Genomic DNA, 26230 nt, shown 5'->3' with positions numbered 1-26230 from the left:
TTCATGCTTCATTTGGGAAAGCTGATCATATATCAGATTTGGGAACTCTGTTTTTGGGTATTTCTTGGTTGTTCCTAGAAGGCCCAAGGAACTTCTGTGAGCTTCCAAGCCTATTTGCGTTTTTTAGGCTCCCAGCTGGCAAATGGATGACAACTAGGGGAACTTGAGGGCAGTGTAGAGGGAAGGAGTAGTAGTTAGCTGAGTTGGCAGCAAGATGTCCGTTTTGATTTAGATTTAGTGACAACAAAACAAAACAAAAACAAAACAGAGAAGGTGTTGAAAGACCAGCATAAAGGGCATGCCTGAAAAAATGCCTTTGAACAGTGTTCTCAGACAAATATTTCAGCATCTGTATGTATTTTATCTCTAGAAGGGCCTTGCATGCCATTTCCTTCTTCTCTTAAAAAACCTGTCCTAATAAAGTTTGTTGAAGCAAAGAAAAACCTTCTCAAAGTTGTATTTTTATAAAAAAACATGTTTCACATGTATATAAAAAGACCCTCCAAAACCATTGTTCAAGAAGTAATTTATTGATTCCGTTTAAACTAAGCATGGTTCCCACTGCCAAAGGAATTGCTCTGAAGATAGAAAAATACATCAAAAGTTTCCAAAGCTCATTGACAATCTCAAAACTGATCAAATAAAGTAAAGCTACTAGCAAGTGTCATCTAACCTCATCTTGTAATGTTTAATAATTTATGGAGTGAGTGCGTGTCACCTTAAAAAGTCCCTGTGACATTTACAAATTCTTTCAAACACATTTATCAACATAGTAATAAAAATTCCCAAGCTCCCTTTTCTTTTTTTTCTTTTTTTTTATTTTAAATGTTTTTATTTATTTTTGAGACAGAGAGAGACAGAGCATGAGCAGGGGAGGGGCAGAGAGTGAGGGAGACACAGAATCCGAAGCAGGCTCCAGGCTCTGAGCTGTCAGCCCAGGGCCTGACGTGGGGCTCGAACTCACAAACCACGAGATCATGACCTGAGCCGAAGTCCAAGTCAGACGCTCAACCGACTGAGCCACCCAGGCGCCCCATCAAGCTCCCTTTTCTTAAACGAGTGTTCACCAACCAACATCCACATGGTGTTTTATTTGACTGATATCTTCTAGCCTTTTCTAAAAAAAAATTGTCACATTCGCAATAATATTTGTGCTTCAAGTCCATTTGTCAGCCTAAGTTTTATGTGAACCTGGTCATAATAAGAGGAAAATGGTTAATACTCGTGTGGCCAGCAGAAGTCAGGGGATGCGGCACGGTGGGTAGGAGAGGTTGTAGATAAAAGAATTCCAATATGGGTGTCAAGACCTCCAAAGTAGAATGTACTTTTCCAATACCAAGAATGGGTTCAGTCTCACCTGTGTGGTTTGGAGGGACTCTCAGAGGTAAATGCTTTCCCTGGCCAGTGAGGTCCCTTTTGGGGCCTTTTCAATAACCCCATTTCCTATATTCTTGCCCAGTCATCCCTACCCCCAACCCCAAACATTTCAAGATTGCTACTAGATGGAAGCTGTAACTTTCAGTCTGTAAAAAATAGGGAAGATTTAGAATGTATAAAACTTGGTTAGTAAGTTGTAGGAAGTTTGGTGAGGTTAAGGTTTCAAATGTGATTCTGGCAAGAATTGACCATATATAATTTGTTTTCTTTCAGGAAACACGTAACAGTAATCTTGGGAAATTGGCTCCGTATTTCTTCTCCAGCTCATTATTAATGATATGAATGTTGTGTCTGGTAAGTGACACTCCACATTTTTTTTAGTTTAGAAGTAAAAGTGTGCCCAAGAACTAAAGGCAGATGGCACCAACATAAACATGGGATAGTCAGTGGTTCTTTGATGGGAGTCATTTTATTTTTTTTTTATTTTTTTATTTATTTATTTTTTTTTATTTTTTAATATATGAAATTTACTGTCAAATTGGTTTCCATACAACACCCAGTGCTCATCCCAAAAGGTGCCCTCCTCAATACCCATCACCCACCTTGCCCTCCCTCCCACCCTGCCCTCCCTCCCACCCCCCATCAACCCTCAGTTTGTTCTCAGTTTTTAACAGTCTCTAATGCTTTGGCTCTCTGATGGGAGTCATTTTAGAGCATGATACTCATGTAAAAAATTCCTCATTGCTCCTGTGAGACATTGTGTGAAAGAACTAGGAAGCAGAGAAGGATCTGTAAAGCCAACCCCCATACTATTTCATTATTCTTAACACAAGCATGAACAGTAGGTGAAGATTTTTAGATATAGAACCGTGAAAAATAAAAAGGTCATCATTTTACATTTAATCCAATGGATTTTGTCCAAAACGGTGTTAGTAATGTGGACGAATCATACCATTCAAAAGGATCCCATTCTTAAAAAAAATGGTTCGGTCTCTCCTTTATTTCACAATATTTAAATGAGCTTCTCTGGTTTGATCCCCACGTTCCTCATTCTGTGTCACTCTATTTTTATCAGGTTCTCATGTGAAAGTGATGGGGTGAAGGAAGGAAATTATGTTTTGCAATCATATGGAAGGATAAGGATAAAGGAGGAAAATTGTTTTGGTCCAATTTATACCAACAATTTCCAGATTATAGATCCCTTAGCAGCAAAAATGCTTCAAGCAATTTGCTTCAGACACACACATATTATTCTGCTTATTTCCATGTCAAATAAAAATAAAGGAAGGGTAGGCAAGGGAAATAAACATTTATTGACCCAGGCACTGAACTAAGTATTGTCAATAACAGGAATATAAATATAATGACCATATTATGCTGGGAAGTCTAAGATTTTGTTTGGCAAGCATTATTTTTGGCGTGCAGAAAAAATGAAAATATTATGACAATAGCAGCATAATCTCCCACACTACTAACAAGGATTTAACTGTCCATGTTATTCCCTCAAAATAAAAGGAGGCAAATGAATAAATCCATGAAAACAGGAAGTACAATGTGCAATAACCAAAGATTTACAGAATTAAAAACGCAAGACCAGTCAGCCTATAGTCCTCTATAATTCTTTAAGGCTAAAAAGACAAAAAAGTAGTCATTACAATAAGTACATCAAGAAATGTTTTTAAATAAAAAGAAGACTATTTCTGATATATGGCTGACTTTTCCCATACCATAATATATTTGATGGCTAAAATCAAATAAGGACAACATTTATTTCTAGGGGCATTAGGAAAATAAAACTGTGAAAAATATCATTACCATGGCTTAGGGTAACCATCTTGAGGTGACTCATTGTTAGGAAAAAATCTGCACTCTATGGTTTTGTTGGTTTTTCATCTGGGGACTTACTAAATATTCTTTTCAGTCTTCATTTGCCAGCCAGTTTTTATAAAATGTAAAAATGGTGATTGAGAAAACCTAGCATAAAACTACAAAGTGGTGAATTAGAAGGTATATTTTCCTATAAAAAAATCAAGCCCAAACAACCCCCCAGCAACTATTGTAACAATCACTTTGAATTTCCCACCTCATGTTGAAGAGTTTTGCTTGGTATTTTCTAGGGAAAGAGAAAAAGTGGAGGTAGTGATAGCCTTAAAAATATGGAACCTTTTACTATTATATAGTCTTTGCTTCAATATGGCTTTACATAAGACACAGATCACACAACACGCTGGCTCTAGATTGCTGTGGTTTCCACATGAAACTTTTTAAGTTGTTTAAAATGAATAATCAAACACAAAAGCAAGCCTCATGATACAAATAACACTCAAGAAGTTATCAGAAGTCACATGAAGCAAAGCTGAGGGTTGACTTTTAAAGGGTTTGAATTGTACTCTAAACACTTAACACCCCAGATCAGCTGTACAATGGCATATGATACTAATTCCAGACAAAGCTTAAGAAAAAAATTAGTACATTCACAGTCTCAACAGAAATATATGATTACATTTTTTTCAGTTTTGTTTTACAGACACCATCATATTGAAATACATAAGGATAGATTATAAGTCATTATATAATTATTTTCATCTGTATTACATGATGAGTTTCACAATATAAGGAGTATATATTTCAATGCATCATACAGTTTTGAACCACATAAAGCAATATAATATAAAATAATATAACAGTTATTTTAAATTCAGGAATGTCACATGACAAGTACATCAAATATGCCACTGAAAAACAGTCAAAGCATTAGATGTGATATCTTTTATTTCTAAACAATAAGCAGCTTTGAAGGAAGGACAGTAGGACAAGAAGGGGGGGTAGTTACTTTTAAAAGTTCAAAATCATCTTATCAGAAATGTTAGAAAACAAATTATTTTTCAGAGGTATCTTTGCCATAGAGAGTTTTGATTTCAGATAACATAATTACAGGGTTTATTTTCTCCAGGATGTGAAATTTGCAAGGAAAAACTCAGACTGTATTTTTTTTTAAACTCAGACTGTATTTTGAAGTTTATCCAGGTGAGGCATAATTTAACAGAACTCGTAAAGGTTATTTTTCATATTACTACTTCACTACCTAAAGGTTTTTAGGGTGCACTGTCGTTTTTTTATTTAATCAGGACCAGGTAAAAAGTTAATGAATAGAATACAATGATCTAAGGGTCTCTCCATTCACTGATCACAGCTGCATAAACAGGATATGTCCGTCCACTTTACATGTCTCAGTGCTTCTTGAGATCAGAGCATAAATCAGAGGAATGGAGGTGGACAAGACAGTGGCGGGCATACGGTGTTGTGAATTATGGATATCTCTTAGCTATAAACTCAGAACACCGAAAAGATTACAGATTTACTTTGTCCAGTAAAATTTGCGTTTAGCAGGCTATGGCTGGCATTTTGTGGAATCCTGAGATGCCTAAACCTCTGGAAATGTCCTATTTTCTATTTTTCTCCTTTCATTGGAATAGATACCATGATGGTCTCAGACCAAAAATCACCAACTGAAATACACAAGCCTAGGGAGAGAATTTCTATTTGATTATTTAACAGGAAATTGATGGCTAGAGTTTAAAGGACTTGCAAAAGGTCACATAGCCTGTTTAGTGGTAGCAAGGTGGCCTAGACCTGGAAATTGGGTGCTCCGCCCACACTACTCCAGCAACAATACTATTGTGCTTAAGCCAAAAAGGCAGAACAAGGAATTCGTTCACTGAAGGACACATGAGGCTTTCATCAATGACAAATGCACGTTAACAACACCGGGGATGGTAATCCAGAGTCATTTACATTTTCTTGCATGTGTGCAAGGTTCCACTGCATGCATTGTCCTTTTCAGGCCCAGGCATGCAATTCAAAGCCGTTCAAAAGCATATCAACATGTTTTAATTTTCTTCTTATTATTAGTATTTTATTATTTTCAAAATATTTATTTGAGAGATAGGGAGAGAGAGAATGCACGTGCAAGCGAGGGAGGGGCAGAGACAGAGCGAGAGAGAATCCCAAGGAGCCTCCCCACTGTCAGCACAGGGCCCCATGTGGGGCTCGAACCCACAAACTGTGAGATCATAACCTGAGCCAAAATCAAGAGTCAGATGCTTAACTGACTGAGCCATCCAAACGCCCTCAATATGTTTTTAAATTGAAGAGTATTAAATCACAGGGTGGCAGTCATATCCCCCCATCCTAGCCAGAGTCACTTTCTTATCAGACAAAGTAAGTTGCACTATTCACATCAGCTCTGTGGTAATTCAGTTAAGCAATAAATTAAATCCACCAGTTACTGGTTGGACCTTAGAGCATTCTGTCATTCCCTTTCTGGTTTCTCCAGTTATTTACAGAAAACAAGTAAAATTTACTTTCCAATCAATACACTTTTCTTGCAAAAAGAAAACAAATTTTTTAAAAATAAAAGTAAAGAAAGGCACTTTGTAAAATATGTACAAATCTGTTTCTTTCTTGTCTACACTAAGGAGATAGGGAAATGAATAAAGGCAGGACTTTCTGCAAGTGACCACAGTGGTGAACCTCAAGAAAGAGCCAGATTTCCCCACAGCCAAATTGCATCCTGGAGTTAACTCACAGGATTCTCCAATTCATTTGGGTCCTACGGGACAAGGGTCAAACCCTTTCACCTCATACAGGTGGTAAGGGATTGACCCACTTTGGACCAAACCAGTGAAAGCAAGTTTTTAGTACATACCCACCTACCAGGATTGGTCTTAGGCACTTAGGAGAATGGACAGGGACGCAGCTGTCCCTGATAATAACTGTGCTCACATTGAGATGCTTTAAACCCGTTCATTAAAACTGACGAGAGCACATTTTGGAGTTTGGGTTATAAGTTTCCAAAAAACACGCATTGACTAACCTGTCTCCATGTGCTTTGTAACTTGAATATTTAGGTGTTTGCTTATAAAAATACGACTTTTTATAATTCAGAGCGTATGGCTCTTTAAACCAACCTCGTAGCAGTGGTTTATAGTTCATCAGAAAGAAAAAAAAATCAGCAGTCAGATATAAGAAAAGAGATTTGGGGCTGCTGGACTCAGCAAAAAATGAGCATAGTTTGATTCTGTAAAAGATTTTTTTTTTTAAATTAGAGCCTCATTCAATATGTCTTTAAAAAAATCTCATGCTTCTTCTCTCACATATATTTGCACATTATCTTAGACTATGATTCTGTACCTACATAATTTATAACGTGTGTGCAATATGTTAAGTCTGCCTGCAACTGATGATTTAAAAGTGGAAATGAAAAAAGCACATCACTGAAGAGTACTTATATTTCTATGATGAAGGGTGATTGTTTGGTGGCTTACTTAAGATCAAGGCGTTGGTTAAATTATCTTTGCTGGAAAATATTCAGTGAGTCATGGAATCAAAAGCCAGAGTTTAAAAGGATATTAGAGACTGTTTGCCCAACATGTCCTTCAGAGGAAACTGAGGCCCAGAATAGGGAATTGTTCCGTCTAAGGAAACCTAATTAGGACAAGAACCTAGGTGTCTTGACCGCCCCTTTCTGCATCCTTCCATTGCACTGGCTGTCTCCTTGATAGAAAATATGCCACAAGATGAAAAAAAAAAAAAAAGGAACTTAGTTAAATAGAGTGTTAATTGGCCAGAGAACTGTAACCTTGGCTCTACTTAATGAGTGGCTAATTGGGGTATTTTAGGGATTTAATTCAAGTGGAGACTTTAACCGTAACATTTTTTCTTCACACATGCCGAATCGTTTGTCAAAACAGATCAGTTTTGAATTTTCAAACTATCGGAGTCATGATACACAATTTAGAGAAGGATGGACTATTTTGTGAAAAGTTTGGTCTGGACTAGGTTTGAAGGGCAGAGTCTTTGGCAGAGTGCTTCCCAGGTGGAATATATTCCCTGGCCTTCTTTTTTTTTTTTTTAACACTTTGTAAAAAAATGTTTATTTTTGAGAGAGAGAGAGAGGAGAGAGCACCCACGAGAGGGGGAGGGGCAGAGAGAGAGGGAGACACAGAATCCGAAGCAGGCTCCAGGCTCTGAGCTGTCAGCACAGAGCCTGATGCAGGGCTCGGACTCATGAATGGTGAGATCACGATCTGAGCTGAAGTTGGACGCTTAACTGACAGAGCCACCCAGGTGCCCCTATTCCCATGCCCTCTTTAGAGTTGTGTGTACTTTGCAAGTCGTTCTCTATCATTATGTAAATTTAACCCCCAAATGGATTTTTCAAAAAGTATGCCTTCTCCTTATGAACAGTGTCATTCAGTGCAATTTAGACTTGACCTGTATTTCCAAGAGAGGATTGTTTCTATGCACTAATATAACCTTTAGTGGAAATGGTGACCTAGGGCAGTGCTTCTCAAACTTCATTGTGCACGTGAATCATCTGAGATCTTAGTAAAGGGCAGATTCTGATTCTGGAGGTCTGGGGCAGAGGAGCCGAGATTCTGCATTTCCGAGCAGCGCCCAGGTGAGATGCTGATTTAGCTGGTCCTCCAAGCATACTTTGAGTAGCAAGGACCTAGAGGACTGAATGCACACGGGCAACTTTCCCACAGGATACCTTCGCTCTTCTTGTTATTCTATACTGGGAGAAGAGGAACTCAGATCTATTTACTTTTGCGATTCTGGAAGCTAGTGACATGTTCACTTTCGAACATCCGGCCACCTCGGAGTCCACTGCCAGCGAGCATGGGGTTGCTGGGGTGGAATACTGAACTCATAGAGGTGAGCTCAAATTGACTATATCCAGCTAGTGAGTGAACAGAGAATGGGTCCGCCAGCAGGTGAAATGAAAAACAGAGGGAGGCTTTTTGATGAGTCATGAATGCTCTCTTCAAAATGGAGAGCCAGGCTTTGGACTGCTCTTGGGAAGGCTGCCCCTGGAGCAGACTTGGAGATTCTTACTTCCACACCTTGACCTTTATTCCTCTGCCAAGACTTCGCAAATGGATCTACTTCAGAGAGATACTAACTTCTGGCTTTGCTTAAATTTTCTTTGCTGCCCAAGATTTCTCAGAAGCAAACCAAACGAAACCAAACCCTCTCTCTAAAACAGTACGTGAGAGGTCACCACTCACCTTTTCATGGTGGTTTTATGAATATTCACCCAGAGAAGAGCAGAAAGCCCAGACAAGCCCTAAATCACAGAAGTAATTTATGGTCTGTGGAAAGCCCTAAAACTCTAGGCTGGCGACTGTTTCAAGTGTCATGGAGATAAAAAACGAATCAGATAAACTATACCATACTATGCTGGAAACTGAGTATAATCATTCACTTCGTAATCTTCAATGGACTTTGGGTTGGGATGGCATTTTCCTCCACAAACAGGGACTGCATATACTACTATGTACTGCAAATACTCATTATAACCTCATAGCAGAAAATACTGTACTCATTAAATACGTAAACAGCTGTACTGGGAAGATAGAAAATAGTCTTTTATTTTACCTAAGTGATAGAAAAATAGTCTTCAAAAATACATTGTGAAACTTATGGGTTTCTATTAAAGTAGAATTCATATGTACAGTAAGGCAGTATTTCCATTAGCATCCTGCTGTGATTATCTTTTAAATTAAGGTTAGTCTTCCGGATTTTTTTTTTTTTCCCTAACAGAAGACTAGGGGGTTTAATAAATTATCTCGTGTGCTGAAATGAAACAGGAAAATATTTTAGAAGAATTTACCACACGAAACTCACTTACCTGTAATGTAAGAAAATTCCATTTTCCAAAACTATATTCTCTAGAGGCTTTAGGATAAAATACAATTTAGGGGGGAAAACCCATGCTTAATAAATTCAAACCATTTTAAGAAAAAATTGGAGGCATCATTTTGGCTTGCATATTGGCAATGTATCACTAAGGTGATAGGAACAGATGTAAACAATTTGTCAGGTGTTCTGGAATGCATTCTTTCTTTAAATGTGTTCGGTTCATCCTAATAAAATGAGAGAGGAGTGCAAAGGTCAAGTAAAGGTCAAACAAAGGTCAAGCAAAGGTTCGTTGGTTTTCAACAGTGGTTTTCATGGCATTTGTCTCTCACACCTGTCATCTTCCTGTGGTAAACAACCGTGACTCTCTCATTTCCTTTTGTCACACACCAAACCGTGAAAGTCTTCCAGAGGATATACCTGTTGGTACTGTCCCTCGAGAATACTAAACGATGCGCTTTTATTTCATTGAACACATAATTTTATAACTAATAGCAAAAAGTAAATGTACAAATCACAGGAAGCAAAGCGATTTGTTCTGGAATCAGCTGTTGGAGAAAGAGGCAGCTGGTTGAAAATGGAGCATGAAAACGAATGAACTGTGGGCTGTATAGTGTCAATCTAACCACGTTCTCGAGCATTCTCTAGGAGAGTGCATTTCCTGTACTCTGTAGTGTTACCTGAAAAAAAGTCACATTTTAACCAATCGTTCCATTAATCAAGCTATCACTGAAAGGAGTGCATAACACATGTGGGATCCAGGTAATCCAACCCACCCTGCTGGAGTCCACAGTTGCTTGGTGCCGACGTGAAGGAGGCCACGTCTTCTTTAGCTTGATTCGGTTGAAGGGGCGGTGGAGCCCCCTTGGCTGGTTCTTCAAATGAAGCCAGGTTTTGAGCTTGCGGATCCTGCACTAACACCAGGATCTTGTTATCCATCACCCTGGACACCTTGGCATACTCCTTACTGGTTTCAGGAGTGCTGGGCTTGTCCGTCTGGTTGCCGTTCTCTTTCTGTTTTGGGAGCAATGATAGTGCTCCATCTTTGTTAACTTTGTGAATCTCCACATAATCCAAGGGTTTCACAGAGATAAAAGAGGTTTTCTCCAGGGTCAACAGCCATGCTGTGCCTTGGTCAGTCTTGGAATGGAAGCTTTCCACTGCCCTCTGCTCAACTGCCACTTTCTCCCCTCCAGTCTCAACATTTTTTGAAGATCTTAAAGCATGTGTGTCTGTTTTGTCCAACAAAGTGGCCGATGCACCTGCTGGGCCCATGGCCAGCTTGCACACATCAGCAATGTTGTGGTAAGAAGATCTGGGGCTGGGATGGCTGGGGGGCTGTGGTAAAGGCCATGTTGAAGATTTGGATCCATTGGCAGGGAAAGAAGGGATTTTGCCTTCCAAGCTTGTGCTCTGGGGGTCCCAGGTGCGGGTAGCATTTGTCTGGGGATTCTCTGGCTTCTCAATGCCCTCAGGAGTGTTAAATGTGGAGGGATTTGCCCTGGCTTCCTCACACTTTTTAGACAAAAGGGAAGGGCTGTCGCAACTGCCCCGGCCAGAGTCACTGTCTGGGTCCAGGGGTGTGGGCTTCCTATCTTGACCCGGGTGTTCTTTTGAAAGGACTGGCATCAGCTGCTGGTCCTCACTGTCATCCACTTCTAAAAACTCCACCAGTAAGTCCTCACAGTCAGAAGTGGGAGGGAAGTCTTGGCACCCCAGGGCACTCAGCAGTTCTTCAGACTTGCCCTTCTATTCAAACACAGACACAAGGAGAGATGGCCGTTAGCTTCCTGACATTCCACGTCGACATCACAGCCAAGCCAGTGGTCATGACTATGGGCAAGTGGGATGTGCTAATGGCCTAGCAGAATTTCCCAAATGTTAGATGTTTGTGTACCAGGCTATTTATAACCACCTCCTGGGCTACTACTCACCTCATAGTTTTCTTTCAGTCAATTCATGATTTTAACTTAGTTTCTCCCTAAGCCATAATGATTATGAGTTCAACTGGCAGGTAGTATATGCACAAATAATGAACACATGCCTAACAAATAAGAGGCTTGTGAAACATGAAATCCACAGTGCTCACGCATGGCTTCAGTGCTCTGGGATCCACTGGCCCTGAGATCTGGTTGCTGGCCTCCTAACCAAGTCCACCACCTTCTGGAGTCTGGCAGTAGTAAGCAGATTCTCATCCCTCCTTGCTGTTCCAGTCTCCTCCCCTCTCCTCCTTTTTGTTCTCCTCCTTCTCCCCTTCCTCTTCTTCTGGCTTCCTTTTCTTTCCCACTCTTCTTCCTGATCCCTTGACTTAGATCAGGTACTGGTGCCCAAGTCTTGACTCTATCCCTTATTAAAGGGTATTGACTTTGGATGAGCTGCTCTATGGTCCTCACTTTCTCCATCTGTAAAATGGAAGTAATAGTACCTATCTGGGAGTTCTTTTGAAGATCAGGGTACTGTGATTAAGAATGCGAAAACAAATTTTTTTTGTAACCCAAACAGTAGTTATTTTATTATTCCATTTCTGTGGCTATAAGGCCAAATTTCAAGTTAGACAGCAGTTAATTTACTTAGTTGAGAAGTGCATACTGGTTCTGTGAAGGTCAGTACTAGAGACTAGATAGTGGGATAAGAGCACTGGGCCAGGAGCCCAAATTCTGGGGCTCTAATCCCTTCTCCGATATTTGCAATCAAACTGAGTGTAGTCAAGCCAAATTCTCTGGGACTCACTTATCACATTCTTGCATTGCTGGTCTCACAGTGGCTGGGTCAAGTGATGTAATGCAGATCATTGCTTTTAGACACAACAGTGTTAAGATTGAGTCCAACTGAAACTATATATTTCAATCTGGACAGAAGTTTAAAATGATGTAACCCCTCTTTTTATTCAAAACACTTGAATTTAATTCCACCTTGAATCAGTCTAGGCAGGGCCTGGCAAACACGAGCCCACTGTACTGATCCAGTTTCGACTGAATGCTCTCAAAGTGAACAACAATTACAGCAGGATATTACAATCATGTGAAGAACATTCGAGTGAAAGCTTTAGCCCACGTATGACAAGGGAGGTGGTGGTGGGTCCCTGTTTTGTATTAAGTAAGACATTTACCCTTTTTCTTAATTGATTGTGCAAAATGTTTATTTCTGTGCTTATGAGCATATGCACCTGGTAGACCTAGCAAGCATTATTATGTATTTTCATGTTTTCTTGGCTTTCTCTCCCAAAGGTAAGTACTCTCATGCCTCCACCCAGCTTTCTGTAAACACACTTGCTGAAGAGCAGGGACCCGCTGGGCAGGGACTGAGCTGGCCAGGCTGAACGGATGGAAATTGTGTGTGCATGTGTAAAGGTAATCATTGCAAAGCAGAGGGTCATACTACATTCCCCACTTTTGCCACTTACCTCCAGCAGATGAGTATCAAATCCTTTTATTTTTGGCCCAGGAACTGGTGGAAGGATGCAGGTCACCATGCTATAAAATAATTTGTGAAAAAGAATAGATGACTCACCTTCTCACTTTGTGATTTTTGAAAGATTAGTATCCTCTCCAAATAGCTGCTACAGACTATGGTAGATAGGAGTTAGACTTCTGGGGCTCCCCGAGACTAACAACCAATGGTGAAGGCAATCATTTTAAGGGCTTGCATCACAATTAGCTCTGGCTAATAGAGGACGCTGATTCTGAAATTAGCGGATTACTTGAATTTCTTGCTTCTCTTGATTTTAGTTGCTCTTAGAAGATTTTTACTATTTCATAACTGGGAGCCTCAGTCTGATGGAAAGAGCACCAGCTTCAAAGGAGACCGTTCTGCTACTTTTGCTATCACTGATAAAAGATTTTTTTGTGGGTGAACACATTGCAGCTAATGGCTTAAATGAAGTGCTTGAATTATCTGTAGGTTTCTACTATTTTTATACGGTATTTTTTGCCACAATCCCTGACAACCATGATGGGGAGGAAGGATGATAGACAGTAAAGTACCTATGGCCTTTCAAAGCCACTGCCACGACCATAATCAGACAGATGACAGCAGAAAGAACAGCCACAAAGATCCACACAATGGTATCTTTCATGGTGACATCTAAAAAGCAAACAGTCAGAAAGCTTTGATCACATCAAAGCATCATTAAAAACAAACAAACAAAACTAATAAGCACAAGTTTTGAACAAAAGAGTCCCCTTCCCCTTACCTACACCTCTTTTGATTTGAACAGCAATCCAAATAGAGTAGCATCGATGACAGGTTTAATTTTTATTATTAAATTTTAATAGTGTGTATATTTCACAGTACTCTATAAACTTCAAAATCCCTTTACATATTGTTTTATTTGATCCTTAAAGAGGAAATTCAAGGTCACATGATCTGTTGCAGTAATAATAATAAAGTCCGTCACTTATTAAGTTCTTACTAAAGCCATCCACGGTGTTAAGCTTTTTACGTACATTATCTTGTATGTAAAGATGAGGACACGGAGGCTGGAAGAGTGATTTCCCCATGAGCATGTAAACTATAAAATTGTAGTCGTGACTGCAACTCAGGCCTCCTGCTTCCAAACCCGGTGCTTTTATTTATTTAATAAGAGAGAGGACTGAATGAGATGCATGTGTGAATCTGATGACCCACAGTTCAGTGTTCTTTCCAGTATGCCAAGCCAATGCAAGCCCTGATACTTTGGCCAGGCAAGTTGTCAGTAGAGGTAGGCTTTGTCACGTGGCTCTGAGTAAGACTCTAACCTCACTGAGCTTCAGTTTCCTCACTTTTAATTCCTGATGGTAATCGTATTCTCTCTGAATACCTGAGAGGGTTGGAAGGGCCCAAACCTTCCAACCCTGGTATGGTTTATGGTTCATAAACCGTAACACACTTTAGAAATGCAAGATGAATCATTCTGTTGTGGAGCAGAAGCCCCATGGTTAATGGCACTTGGAGTCGAGTGCCTTTTACATACTGTACCTCTGCATAGAGACCAAGATGTAACTGACATCACAGACTGAAAATTGGTTCATGCCTTTGAGATGGCATACCACTTTACAAATTTGGGGACAACTAGACAATGACCTTGACCAAATTATAGGGATAGGGTAGATGGGGAGGGCAGAATGACTGAGCATCAAGCCCTCTGAGACATGCCAAGCCTATGTTTGCAGGCTTATTCTAGAAACTGGTCTTCACTGACAGTGACCCAGACAGCAGTGCTACACTTTCAAATGTCTTTGTATTGGATGGAGAGATGATAAACACACCTCTACTTATTTTTCTGGCTAAGGCTTAACATAGTTTCTCTGTTAGCTGTTATTACATGCAAATTTACTAAATTCTTTCTGTTTTAAAAATATTTTGGAGTAGGGGCACCTGAGTGGCTCAGCTGGTTAAGCGTCCAACTCTCGATTTCAGCTCAGGTCATGATCTTGCAGTTCGTGAGTTTGAGGTCCACGTGGGGTTCTATGCTGACAGTGCAGAGCTACTTGAGATTCTCTCTCTCTCCCTCTATCTCTGCTCTTCCTCTTTCTGTGTGCACATGTGCTCTCTCTCTCAAAAATCAATCAATCAATCAATCAATCATTAAAAAATATTTTGGAGTGTATGCAAAAGGGAGCCAAGACACTCACCATTAGGTATCTGAATGGAGCTCTCTGGGCTCCATTCACTCCAGAATCCATGGTCTGGCTTGCAGCGAACCTGGACAAGGTATTTCTGTCCTGGATATAAGCTGAGAATCTTAAACTGAGTCTGCTGCCCAGCAAAATGAGTCTATAGAGAAACAAGGAAAACAAGGAAGTCACTCTGACTTGTGTGATGCTTCTTCATAGACTTTCCTCCTAGATAACTGACTGTTGGAGAACTGAGACCAACGAACTAGATTTTGTAGAGAAATCCCTGTTCTCACCATTCCACCCTCTTAGCCCATCTTTTCCTCCTTGCTTTGCTCACACAAAAAGTAATGGGTTTTCTGTCTCTCCATTTGGAGCTCTCTGTCAGAAAGGCAAATATTCGGCCTCCTATCCTCTACTCCCTTCTAAATTCTACTTTATGGAAGACAACCATTTAGTAAAACTGGAAAATTGTTATTTTGTAAACCCTAATGACTTCATTGATTCAAGGCTTACCAATTGGTGTAAAACTACTAGATGAAAGAGAACGGGACCTTCAGTATGTTGAAACAATAGTGTACAAATGAAACATAAATTTACAATCAAGGGATCAGGTTGTCATCTCTCTAATCCCAGAGTCAGTTTTAGCATCAGGTACAGTGGGTTGGCCAGATGATTTCCATCTCCTTGTATGATGCAATATGAAGCAAAAAATATCACCTCTGAAGTTCTCTTGCTGAAAATTGTTCTACCTGAATAATCAGATTTTTAGATTTAATGGTCTGGGTACAGGAAATACAGGGGCAGAGAAAGTAGCTAAATGACCTCACAGAGAACTCATCAGACAAATACAGAAGGCGGGACATTCTATGGGACAAGGGGCCCAGTCTCCTGAGCATGTTGAGACCAAAGGGATATAACAACCAGGATATAACAATGTGTGTTCTTGGAGTGGATTGTGGTTTGGACAAACTAGCTTCTACAGACATATTTTGAAGCAATTGGGGGGAATTAAAATATGGACTGGCTGTTAAATGATATTAAGGAATTTTAATTAATTTTCTATGTGTGATCCTATTATTTTGGCTATGTTTGGAAATGCTCCCGTTAAAAATTTTATCATTGCTAGTGGGTTTGGAGTATCTTTTTTTTTTTTAAGTTTAAGCATAATTAACATACAGCATTATATTAGTTTCAGGTGTACAATATAATGATTCAATCATTCTATACATTAGTCAGTGCTCATCACAATAAGTGTACTCTTAACTCCCTCTATTTTACCCATGTCCCACCCACCTCTCCTCTGGCAGCTACCAGTTTGTTCTCTGTAGTTTAGAGTCTGTTGTTGTGTTTGTCTCTTTTTTCTTTGTTCATTTGTTTTGTTCTTTAAATCCACATATGAGTGAAATCAAATGTTCCCTTTTTGAAAGAGACATATACAAAAATATTTTAGAGTGAACTATTAAAATGCCTGTAATTTACAGTATGATTTCTTTACATTGAAGTATTTGAAAGTGAATAAAAATACCATTGACCATGAAGTGGTTACACTGAGATTGTTTTCCTCCTACTTAGTGCCATGTAGGTACATGCATGAGTGTCTTAATCTAAGATATCCTGAGGGAAGTGGGTTGGAAATCTGGTGGAAGAGGATGTTCAGTGCAAGGGACTAGCCCTAGAGAGCTATGAAGATGAGTTCCCATCAATCCCAGTGGAGGGGAGAAGGCACTTCCACATCTGACTAGGTCACATCAGCATCAAGAGGGCAACATGGTTGCCCAATAATGAAGAATCATCTATTCTCAGCTGTGAGGGCTTGAACTTTGCCAAGGACCTGGTTCCTTCCAAAAGCTTCTAGTTGACTCACCTCCCACTCAGTGGCTTTCTCGGGTTTTAATCGAATTTCGTACTGGAGTGTGAGCCAACCAGATCTTACATCAACCAGGGTGGGTGGGAACCATTTCATCCACAGATACGGTTTTTTGTCTTCTGGCTGTTTTAATTCCAAAGTCAGGTTCACAGGAGGGTCTGGTTCAACTGTAGATATGAAAGAAACTACATATTTAGTAAAAGTAGCATTTGAACACAGAACTATATGACTTAAAGGCAGCTTTCTCTACTATTTCACTCCACCATGGTTATGAGACACTTTGCATTTGGTATCAGGTGCTGGTAAGAAGAACTGAGGTTAGGTTGAAGCAAGAAAGATGTAAAATTTAAGGAGGCACAAATGACCAACAAGCACAGGAATGAAGCTCAAAAGTCATTGGGAAATGCAAGTCAAAACCACAATGAGAGAGCAGTTCATACCTGCTAGAATGGCTAGAATTCAAAAACTGAAAAATAACAAGTGTTGGGAAGAACATTAGAGAAGTTGGAACCTTCATACATTGCTGATGGGAATGTAAAATGGTATAGCCATTGTACAAAAAAGTCTGGAAGTTACTTAGAAACTTAAATATAGTATTACCGTGTCATCAATTTCACTCCTAGGTATATACTCAAAAGATATGAAAGCAGGTGCTCACTGCAAAGGAAACAATCAACAAAACTAAAAGGCAACCAATGGAATGGGAAAAGATATTTGCAAATGATGTATCGGACAAAGGGCTAGTTAAATCTATAAAGAACTCACCAAACTCCACACCCAAAAAACAAATAATCCAGTGAAGAAATGGGCAGAAGACATGAATAGACACTTCTCTAAAGAAGACATCCAGATGGCCAACAGGCACATGAAAAGTTGCTTAACGTCGCTCCTCATCAGGGAAATACAAATCAAAACCACACTGAGGTATCACCTCATGCCAGTCAGAAGGGCTAAAATGAACAAATCAGGAGACTATAGATGCTGGTGAGGATGCGGAGAAATGGGAACCCTCTTGCACTGTTGGTGGGAATGCAAACTGGTGCAGCCGCTCTGGAAAAAAGTGTGGAGGTTCCTCAAAAAATTAAAAATAGATCTACCCTGTGACCCAGCAATAGCACTGCTAGGAATTTACCCAACAGATACAGGAGTGCTGATGCATAGGGGCACTTGTACCCCATTGTTTATAGCAGCACTTTCAACAATAGCCAAATTATGGAAAGAGCCTAAATGTCCATCAACTGATGAATGGATAAAGAAATTGTGGTTTATATATACAATGGAATACTACATGGCAATGAGAAAGAATGAAATATGGCCCTTTGTAGCAACGGGGATGGAACTGGAGAGTGTGATGCTAAGTGAAATAAGCCATACAGAGAAAGACAGATACCATATGTTTTCACTCTTATGTGGATCCTGAGAAACTTAACAGAAGACCATGGGGGAGGGGAAGGGAAAAAAAAAGAGAGGGAGGGAGGCAAACCATAAGAGACTCTTAAAAACTGAGAATAAACTGAGGGTTGATGGGGGTTGGGAGGGAGGGGAGGGTGGGTGATGGGCATTGAGGAGGGCACCTGTTGGGATGAGCACTGGGTGTTGTATGCAAACCAACTTGACAATAAATTTCATATATAAAAAAAAAGAAAGCAGGTGCTCAAACAAAAATTCCTGCCTGAGTGTTCATAGCACACTACTCATAGCATCCAATAGGTGGAAACAACTCAAACATCCATCAGTTGATGATGGGTTAATATCCACATAATGGAAGACTCTTCCGCCATAAAAGGGGAGGAAGTACTGACATATGCTAGACAATAGATGAATCTTGAAAACATTAGACTAAGTGAAAGAAGCCAGACACAAAAGGCCATATACTATCTGATTCCATATGTTTGAAATTTCCAGAATAGGCAAATCTATAGAGACAGAAAGCAGATTAGTGATTGCTCTGGAGTTGGGGTAGAGTGGGAAATCCAGAGTAACTGGTTAATGGGTATGAAGTTTCCATCTGGAGTGGTGAAAATATTCTGGAACTAGATAGTGATGGTCATTGCAGAACACTGTGAATGAACTAATACCACTGGATTGAACATTTTAAAATGAGTACAAAGGTGAGTTTTGTACTCTGTCTCAAAAAATTAAGGAGGCACTTACTCTGAGGTTCCTTTAAGTACAGGTCTGTGAATCCCTCCTTAAGAGTGAGGTGCCTTGGATACCAACTTGTCTTCCCCTAATCTCAGTCCTGCTGGTCAGTAATATTTTCTCTATTCATTTATTACCTTCTCAAATAATTCTCCATGCCAGGTTTGGGATGTGTGTGTTAACTATAGTGTTTTGGGATTATAATCTACAGTTACCTAAAAAAGTGAACTCTGGAAAATTTGCCACCAATCCTAATGCTTATTTGTTACTAAGGGTGATTGTACTTCCTGAAAGGATGATATGTACTTACTAAACAAACATCATCTACAAAGGTTTTAAGCTAAACATAATACTGAGAAACGCCTCTGATCAAAAACTATTTGTGCAAAAATGCCAACAAAATGTTTACGACGAATCCTTTAAAGCAAAGTTGCTCAACCTCAGCATTATGTATTTTGGACCAGATCCTTCTTTGTTGGCAGTGGGGTGTGTGTGTAGGATGCTGAGCCTTCGCAGCGTTTCTGGCCTCTGCCCATTAAACATCAGTAATTCCCTCAACCCTCCTCTCCAGGTTGCACTATGTGGAGATGTTTCCTGTAATTGCTAACTATCCTGCGGGGGGCAAAACAGCCACCAGTTGGGAATCACTCCTTTCAAGTGTCTTCAACATCGCTAAATATTATTCAATGGCAGTAACGAGATCAGCAACAACACAATCTATTTCTGAGACATTATCTGCCAATATTGTCATTCTGTACTGCAGGTTATCACTGGATGAGACTCCAGCTGATAGAAAATGTACTGTAGTGCACACTGATTTTTAAATGAACTTCTATGGCCTGTTACCAGCACTGGATGCTGCAGGGTCATAGGAGGGTTTGACCCTCCCCATAGGAGGAGAGTTCCATAAACCCTCCTTCCATTGTTTTGGAAAATACGGCCCAACACTTTTTTCACCAGAGAATTTGTTTTCCAGAGCCCATGTGAAATCGATGCCCTCATTGATTTCACTTTTTAAAGGTCCTACTCTTTAGTGATTCCATTTTTTTGTGAATGCTCTCATTATAGCAACTGCTCATTTCAGAACTTCTTTTGTTTTTGCTGTTTTGCCCTCAAATGTTAAAAATGTAAGAAAAAGCCCACGACAAAGGAATTAGTTGGCACTTAGCATCTTAAAGGCTTCGTATCTCAAGTAATTTATATGACTAGAATTTAATTTATTCCTACTTGCCAGTGGGGTTGCCTTTCTGAGTTTCTTAAACTAAGATCGAATTCAGTTCCCAGCCCATGCTCATTCCAATGATTTGCTGCAGGAAGAAAATATTCAAGTGTGCACTGGTTGGTGTTGGAAGCTTTTTTAGTTTTTCAGGATAAGCCACTGATACAATACCAATGGGATGATATATATGCAAGGGAACACTTGAGAATCCTAATCTGATTTTCCTTATTGAGTGGTGGTAGGTAAATCAGGAAGACTTGGGTAACCATGAGCCTAATTAGCTATTCCCTAGACTATTACCCAAGATGAGGGCTGAACTCAGGCCTGGCCAAGCCATCTCTTGTCCTAAGATTCCTTTTGTCACCCTTGCTAAACCATCCAGGCCACTACAGTTATGCCTAGTTGTCCCGTAGCTCACTGCTGATCATGCAAAGCAAGAAGCAGCTCTCAGGTTGGCTTTGTTTCGCTTTGCTAATGACTTCTCCAAACTTTGTGCTTGTGATCTTGGCCTTCAGACTGCTCTTCAAGTATTCACTCCCCAAATTATTTATTTTTGAAATAATGGCTCCAGTTGCTGAGCACACGTATACTGAAAATTGAATCTGGGGCAAGTCAGTTGGAGTAATTCCTTGGATACAGAAGCAGATGAATACCTCCTGAGAGGTGCTATTCTGTGGGGTAGCTCTGTCTTCCCTTGGGAGGGACAAAATAAGAGAGAAGGGGACATTGGTTGCAGGAGGAGGGCTGCAGGGAAGCATAAATAGAACATTCCTTCTGGATGCAAGAGGATGGGAAGAAGGGTCAAGGGAAAGCACAGAAACACAAGGATCCCGAGGGCCAGTCCTACCGCTATGAATGACTCAATTAAAGTTGGTTTGAAAAACTCAGTTGAGCAGGGTATTGTAAATTTTCTCATCTTTCTTTTGTGGGACGCGTGCAAAAGCCAAGAAGACTCAAACTGAGTTTGACTACTGGCAAATCCATAACGGAGTAACAAATTCCTTACCTGTCGCCCTTCCCCTTACCTATGTAAGTCACGTCCACATAACGTGGATCCGAGGAAGTGCTTCCCATCTGGTTTGTGGCATTTATTGTGATGATGTACATTGTCCAGATGGAGGTGTGCTTCTTGTTGAAGTAACAGGAATTGGGGCCACTGGTTATGTAGTCTGGACATTCATGTGTGAGTGTCTCTCTGCAATGAGTGATATATTAGCAGTGAATAAGAAAGTAGTAAAAAGAGTTTAGTCTTTTTCTTTTCTTATTTATTTATTTATTTTTATTTTTTAGTCTTTTTCTGAATAGATCATTAACACTGGCTTTTGAGGATCAGATGTTCCAATACAAATACCAGAGCTAAGGAATGGCTCCCCCAACATCTGTGTCCTGCCCATGTCAGCTGGGAGTGAGACAGGAAAGAGGGTGCTGGGGATGGTGATAGAAGAGTTACATCAGGTCCCCAGCGACCCTGCTTCTCACCGTCACTTCCCTTCGGCAGGTGTTTGTGGGCTTTGTGATTTGTGCCCCTTGCCAATAAACACTTGCACTTTCAATGGCCAAGGTGCCACCCTACTCAGAGAATGGCCACTGGGCCATCTCAGGAAATGGGACTCTCCCCCTTACACACACCCTGCGGGTTGTGCACACGCGGCATTTCTTGCACATAGGTGTTGAGTCACATTTCATTAACAAAAGATGAAAGAGGATAAAAATTGATGTCGGTGTATTTCAGACTGCACTAAGTCAACAACAGAGGCAAGGGACTCAGAAAAGAGAGAGTTCAGGACCAGGTGGCTCACTGGGCTGCTCACATTTAGACTTCACAGCCTCACTGCAAGACCCGCCACAAGGTGTGAAGGTGTATTTGATTCCAGTCACCCGTGTGAGTTCCTGAAATCTATTTACATGCATCCTCCTTTGGGTCCCAGAAGGGATGACAGCTTTGTGTCCAACAAAGTGCAGTCCTTGGGAGGTGGGCCAGCTGTTGCAACCACAGGACTACAGCCCTCCTGGGATTTCCAGAAAGGTTTCATTATGAGTAAAACAAAATCTTCCCCTGGAGATGACCTTGTTCAGCCCTCACTGAAACCTTAGCTCCAAATACACCCCCGGGACGATCCTGGATCCTGGATCAGCAAACGCTAAGGAAAAGTCCTTACCTTCCTTTGCTTTGAGGGCTCTTTACTTGGTCACAAAACAAGTTAGAAAACCTAACGTTACCATGGTTGTTAAGGATTACATGATAATCCACTTATATCGCAAAAGTAACAATTACTAAAAGACAAATTACACATGGCACAAGGTTTACAGATAAGCATCTAAAATTAATGAGCACTCAGGAACGATTCATATGTGACTTTGGGCTACAACCTAAGCTTCAGACAGGCAGTGGAAACAATGCCGTATTATATTTCTGGGGTGGCAAAAGAGCTTATGCGCATCTAGGGAGCTCCTGAAGGACATTAACACGAGAATGTGGACATGAACAGTAAGTTCTTTGCCCCAGTGGTAGGAGCCTTACTAGTGTCAATCCAGGGAAGTGTGGCAATTCTAACTCAGAACCAGTGTTCTTTGTGCTGGGAGATTGAGAGCGGTCACGTGGGTTGATAGCACAGAAGAAAACTTACCCTTCCTTGTGGTAAGTCAGTGTGTAATTGGTAGGGAGACCTCCATCTTCCCCAGGCTTCCACCAGCAGGTGAATGTCTCCTTTTCAGGAGAACGACATTTAAGGATCTCAGGTTTTCCAGGAGGTGATTGTCCTAGAAAAAACCAGAAGCATCTGAGGTAAAGATGAGGGTGCATTCAACCATTCGACCATCCTGCTGGTGACAGAAGCAGATTCGTGGGACCAGCCCAGTGATGAGGTCTTGGGGTGAGCAGGCCTAGGGGTGGGTTGCTCAGAAATGCCACAGTGTCAGCATCCGGTAACATTCCTCTGTGGGCTGCCCGGATGTTGGCAGGACTGAGAGAAAGAGCTGTGTGTGTGTGTGTGTGTGTGTGTGTGTGTGTGTGAGAGAGAGAGAGAGAGAGAGAGACAGAGAGACAGAGCTGTGTGTGTGTGTGTGTGTGTGTGTGTGTGTGTTTGTGTGTGTGTATGCCTGTGCTTGTACGTCCTGTGAGGTAAGAAACTAACTGGGATTGGTGACTGACTATAAGGGTACACATGGACTGAAGAGGACGTGGCCCTTCCTCAATCCCAGAGTCTATGAAACTGACACCATCTCACAGTATAAGGGTGACTGTGGAAAGAATTCTCCCCCAGGCACCAGCATCCTGGGGACACTCTGCTGAAACAGGGCTCTCTGGCACTTCATCTGCTCACAAATCTCCATCTTTCTGCCATTCCCACACCATTGACTCAATCTGTGGCCTTCATTTTCCTTTGATTCCATTTGGCTTGGACCTCTGACCCAGTCTCACCCTCTGTCTCCTCATTCTTCCACCCCCATTTCTGAATCTTGTTTTTTAGTCCCTTTTGTCTTATATTTTCCCCCTTCCCCTTGGGTCTTTTTGTGGTGAGTGGCAAAGGGCTTCCTTGTAGTTTTATGACTCTTTTGGGGGTGGGAGGCATGGTAAGAGGTGAGGGAGTGGAGAGCTGCCCTCCTGGTTACCAGCTACCATTATTATACAAGAGCTGTGTCTAATCCCAGTTGGAAGCTAGAAGGTCTGAATGAGGTGATGTGGAAAATATAATGTCAAGAGAATGGGGTTTTTTACTTGCTTAATCCCCAAAGCTCTTGGTGAGCTTGCCCCCTCTCTTCTTCCTTATCTGTCAGGTCCAAAGAGGGGAAAGAGTGGCCCTGGGAGTTTGCCCTGTGCTGCTGGGCTAGGAGTGCCACCGTGCCCATCCACAGAACCCCAGCTGATCCTCCTTTTTCCCCAAGCTGGATGCCTGAGCTAGAGCTTAGTGGAGAAAGTCAGCAGCAGAGAGGAGAGCTTTCAAAACGTGTCAGTCTCAGCAACTCGGTGGGAGGGAGGGTTCTGTCTGTTTTCTCTCACACTTGTCCCCTCCCCACTACCCCCACCCCCCTCCTGCTGGCTCCTGGGCCAGAATTTCTTGCTGAGCACCAGATCAGAAAGGGCAAGTCGGAGGAGGACAGGCATGGAAGAAGGGGTACCAGGCAAAACTAGCCAGAAAGAATTTCATGGAATGATATGATGAGGTGCATAGGATGGGCAGAGGACACTGGGCTAATCATGTCAGCGGGAGCCAAGCTACCTCTGGCTCCCAGTCCCCCTGAAAACCGTCAAAGAACTACAGAAAACCTTGGAATCCATGCCAGCCCGCCTGGGTTTAGGTCTGCTGATATTTGTAACATCATTCCTCCTCCAGGGAAAATTTCTTCAAGACAATCTCACAGGTTGAAACAATTTGTTTGCTGTGTTTTGTTGTGGGTGGGAAGGAGTGTGTGGGACAGAAAGGTTTATTAACCAACTCCCCCCCCCCCCCAAACCTATGGCTCAATAATGAGTATATTCAGAAGACAATTAAGGCAACTGATGATTATTTGAGCACTTCAAGTTTCCCCATGGATTATACTGATCTCTATTGTCCTTTTCTCTCTGGAAGCTTATCTCTTCTACATTTCACTGGTTATTCATAGTACTTCTAGGAAACTCAAGAGAGGAGAGCACAGCTGTGAAATTATGATTAGTCAAATGTTCCTTTCATTCACTTTAGCGGACACAGTGAAAATTAATGGACTGTCTCACTATCCTTATAAAGTGCACACAGAGGGACAACCACATAGGCACCATACACACAGGTACACACAAATACCCACATAGAGCCCACCTCACAAACACACACATGCACACCCCCCCGCCTCCAAAGACATACATGCATATGCATACTCAGAGAGCACAGGCAGGTACACACATTGAAATATACACATTCATGGAGGTACACACACAGACGTATACTTACATTGGTATACACAGAGAAGCATTTGCAATCAGATACACATAGAGAAGTTAATACACAGAAGTATATACAAAAGTATCCACACCCAAAGATACACAGAGGTGGCGGCACTGAAATGTACCTACCAGCATGCTGGCTCTGTGAACTTCATTTCTCCCATGGGCACAGACAACAGAGTTGGCTATATGTTTCCGACCATGTAATAGCAATCCCTGTTATCTCTTTACACTTTTTCAAAGATTTTCCACATATATATTATTTCATCTGAGGTGGAGGGAACATCATTATCCTCACTTTGAAAAAGCGGAACCCCAGAGAGATTGAGTGATTGGCTCAAGGTTCCATATATAGCTAGTAGTAGCTGGAAGGCTGGACTGAGACTCTGGTCTTGTTCATACAGCGGCTTCACTGCATTCCCAGAGTGAGGACAGAAGGCACAACATAGGGACATGCCTTTGCATTCACCGCATTGCTTCCTTTGCATTAATTTCTGCATTAATTTTAGTGCCAAAAAAATACTGCAAATTAATAGCAGCAAATCACTTTGACACTTTCCTTTCTTGTAACTGCAGTACAAGAGGACTATATGGACTCTCCACCCTCTCAAGAAACACCCCATGGAATTAAAGAGAGCAGGACAGTCTCTTACTTACCATTCAGGAGTCTGGTGTTGAGAAAAAGTAGCAAAACGAAAATTGTGGATGCCACACTTTCCTTCATTTTAGCTTCTTTTCTCTTTCTACAGGAAATGTATCAGGCTTTCACTGAAAGAAAAGGCACCAGGCAACTTTTTGTGAAATAACAGTCTGGTCAGGCACATGCACCACTTTATTCTGGGTGTTTGCAACTGATTCTTGCTCCTTGCCTAACATGAATGACAAAACAGCAGGAAAGGAATGTAGGAAAATTGTAACATGGTTGGATGGCTTGGCTCAGAAGCATACATGCACACATGCTAGGACAAATTCTACCACCAGAGGTCACCAGAAGACAGCGTTCAAGGGCAGCTGCTTGGCAGCCGCTCATTTACACACACCTCAAAGAAAAACTGTTCTGTTTCCACTCTTTGCTCACCTAACAATACACCACCAATGTTATGTGACACAGATCGTGTGCCCCACAAGAGAGCCATTCTTGGAGGGCTTTGATCCACCAGTCAAAAATAAGCCAGGCTGAAAAGCCAAGTACCCTCAGTATGACTTTAACCTGCCCTCATTGATGCCAAGTTAGGGGGGGGCTTCCTCTGAAGGTGTAAGCTAAGTAAGAAGTTGGCTGGGCCATGGGCACAACTGAGAACCGCCCAGTGAACTCCAGTGAGCCTCTTTCTTTTTCCTCTTTCAAGAAATGACAACCCCTGTAATAATTCAAGTCTATTGGTTTTGGAATGTTAAGTAAATTT

General features: G+C 41.2%; 2 protein-coding genes across 3 annotated transcripts in view; both read right to left on the bottom strand.

Annotated features, from left to right (window-relative positions):
• Nucleotides 1-9095, bottom strand: part of AGXT2 (alanine--glyoxylate aminotransferase 2) — a 58416-nt gene extending 49321 nt beyond the window's left edge. Inside the window, 2 exon segments of the mRNA XM_015544407.2 lie at nucleotides 7934-8070; nucleotides 9074-9095. Coding sequence (XP_015399893.2) covers nucleotides 7934-8070; nucleotides 9074-9095 — 159 coding nt within the window.
• PRLR (prolactin receptor) overlaps nucleotides 8565-26230 on the bottom strand; it is a 154014-nt gene continuing 136348 nt past the window's right edge. For both annotated transcript variants that reach the window (XM_007097418.3, XM_042996651.1), the window contains 8 exons: nucleotides 25485-25595; nucleotides 22534-22666; nucleotides 20932-21101; nucleotides 16543-16712; nucleotides 14694-14835; nucleotides 13065-13164; nucleotides 12485-12554; nucleotides 8565-10830 (listed from right to left, as the gene is read on the bottom strand). In XM_007097418.3, the coding sequence (XP_007097480.1) occupies nucleotides 9808-10830; nucleotides 12485-12554; nucleotides 13065-13164; nucleotides 14694-14835; nucleotides 16543-16712; nucleotides 20932-21101; nucleotides 22534-22666; nucleotides 25485-25551 (1875 nt within the window). In that variant the 5' untranslated portion in view covers nucleotides 25552-25595 and the 3' untranslated portion in view covers nucleotides 8565-9807. The remainder of the gene's footprint in view (nucleotides 10831-12484; nucleotides 12555-13064; nucleotides 13165-14693; nucleotides 14836-16542; nucleotides 16713-20931; nucleotides 21102-22533; nucleotides 22667-25484; nucleotides 25596-26230) is intronic.

This window comes from Panthera tigris, chromosome A1 (genome assembly GCF_018350195.1).
Source record: "Panthera tigris isolate Pti1 chromosome A1, P.tigris_Pti1_mat1.1, whole genome shotgun sequence".
NCBI classification, from domain to species: domain Eukaryota; kingdom Metazoa; phylum Chordata; class Mammalia; order Carnivora; family Felidae; genus Panthera; species Panthera tigris.
This window is presented reverse-complemented; position numbering and strand designations above follow the sequence as displayed.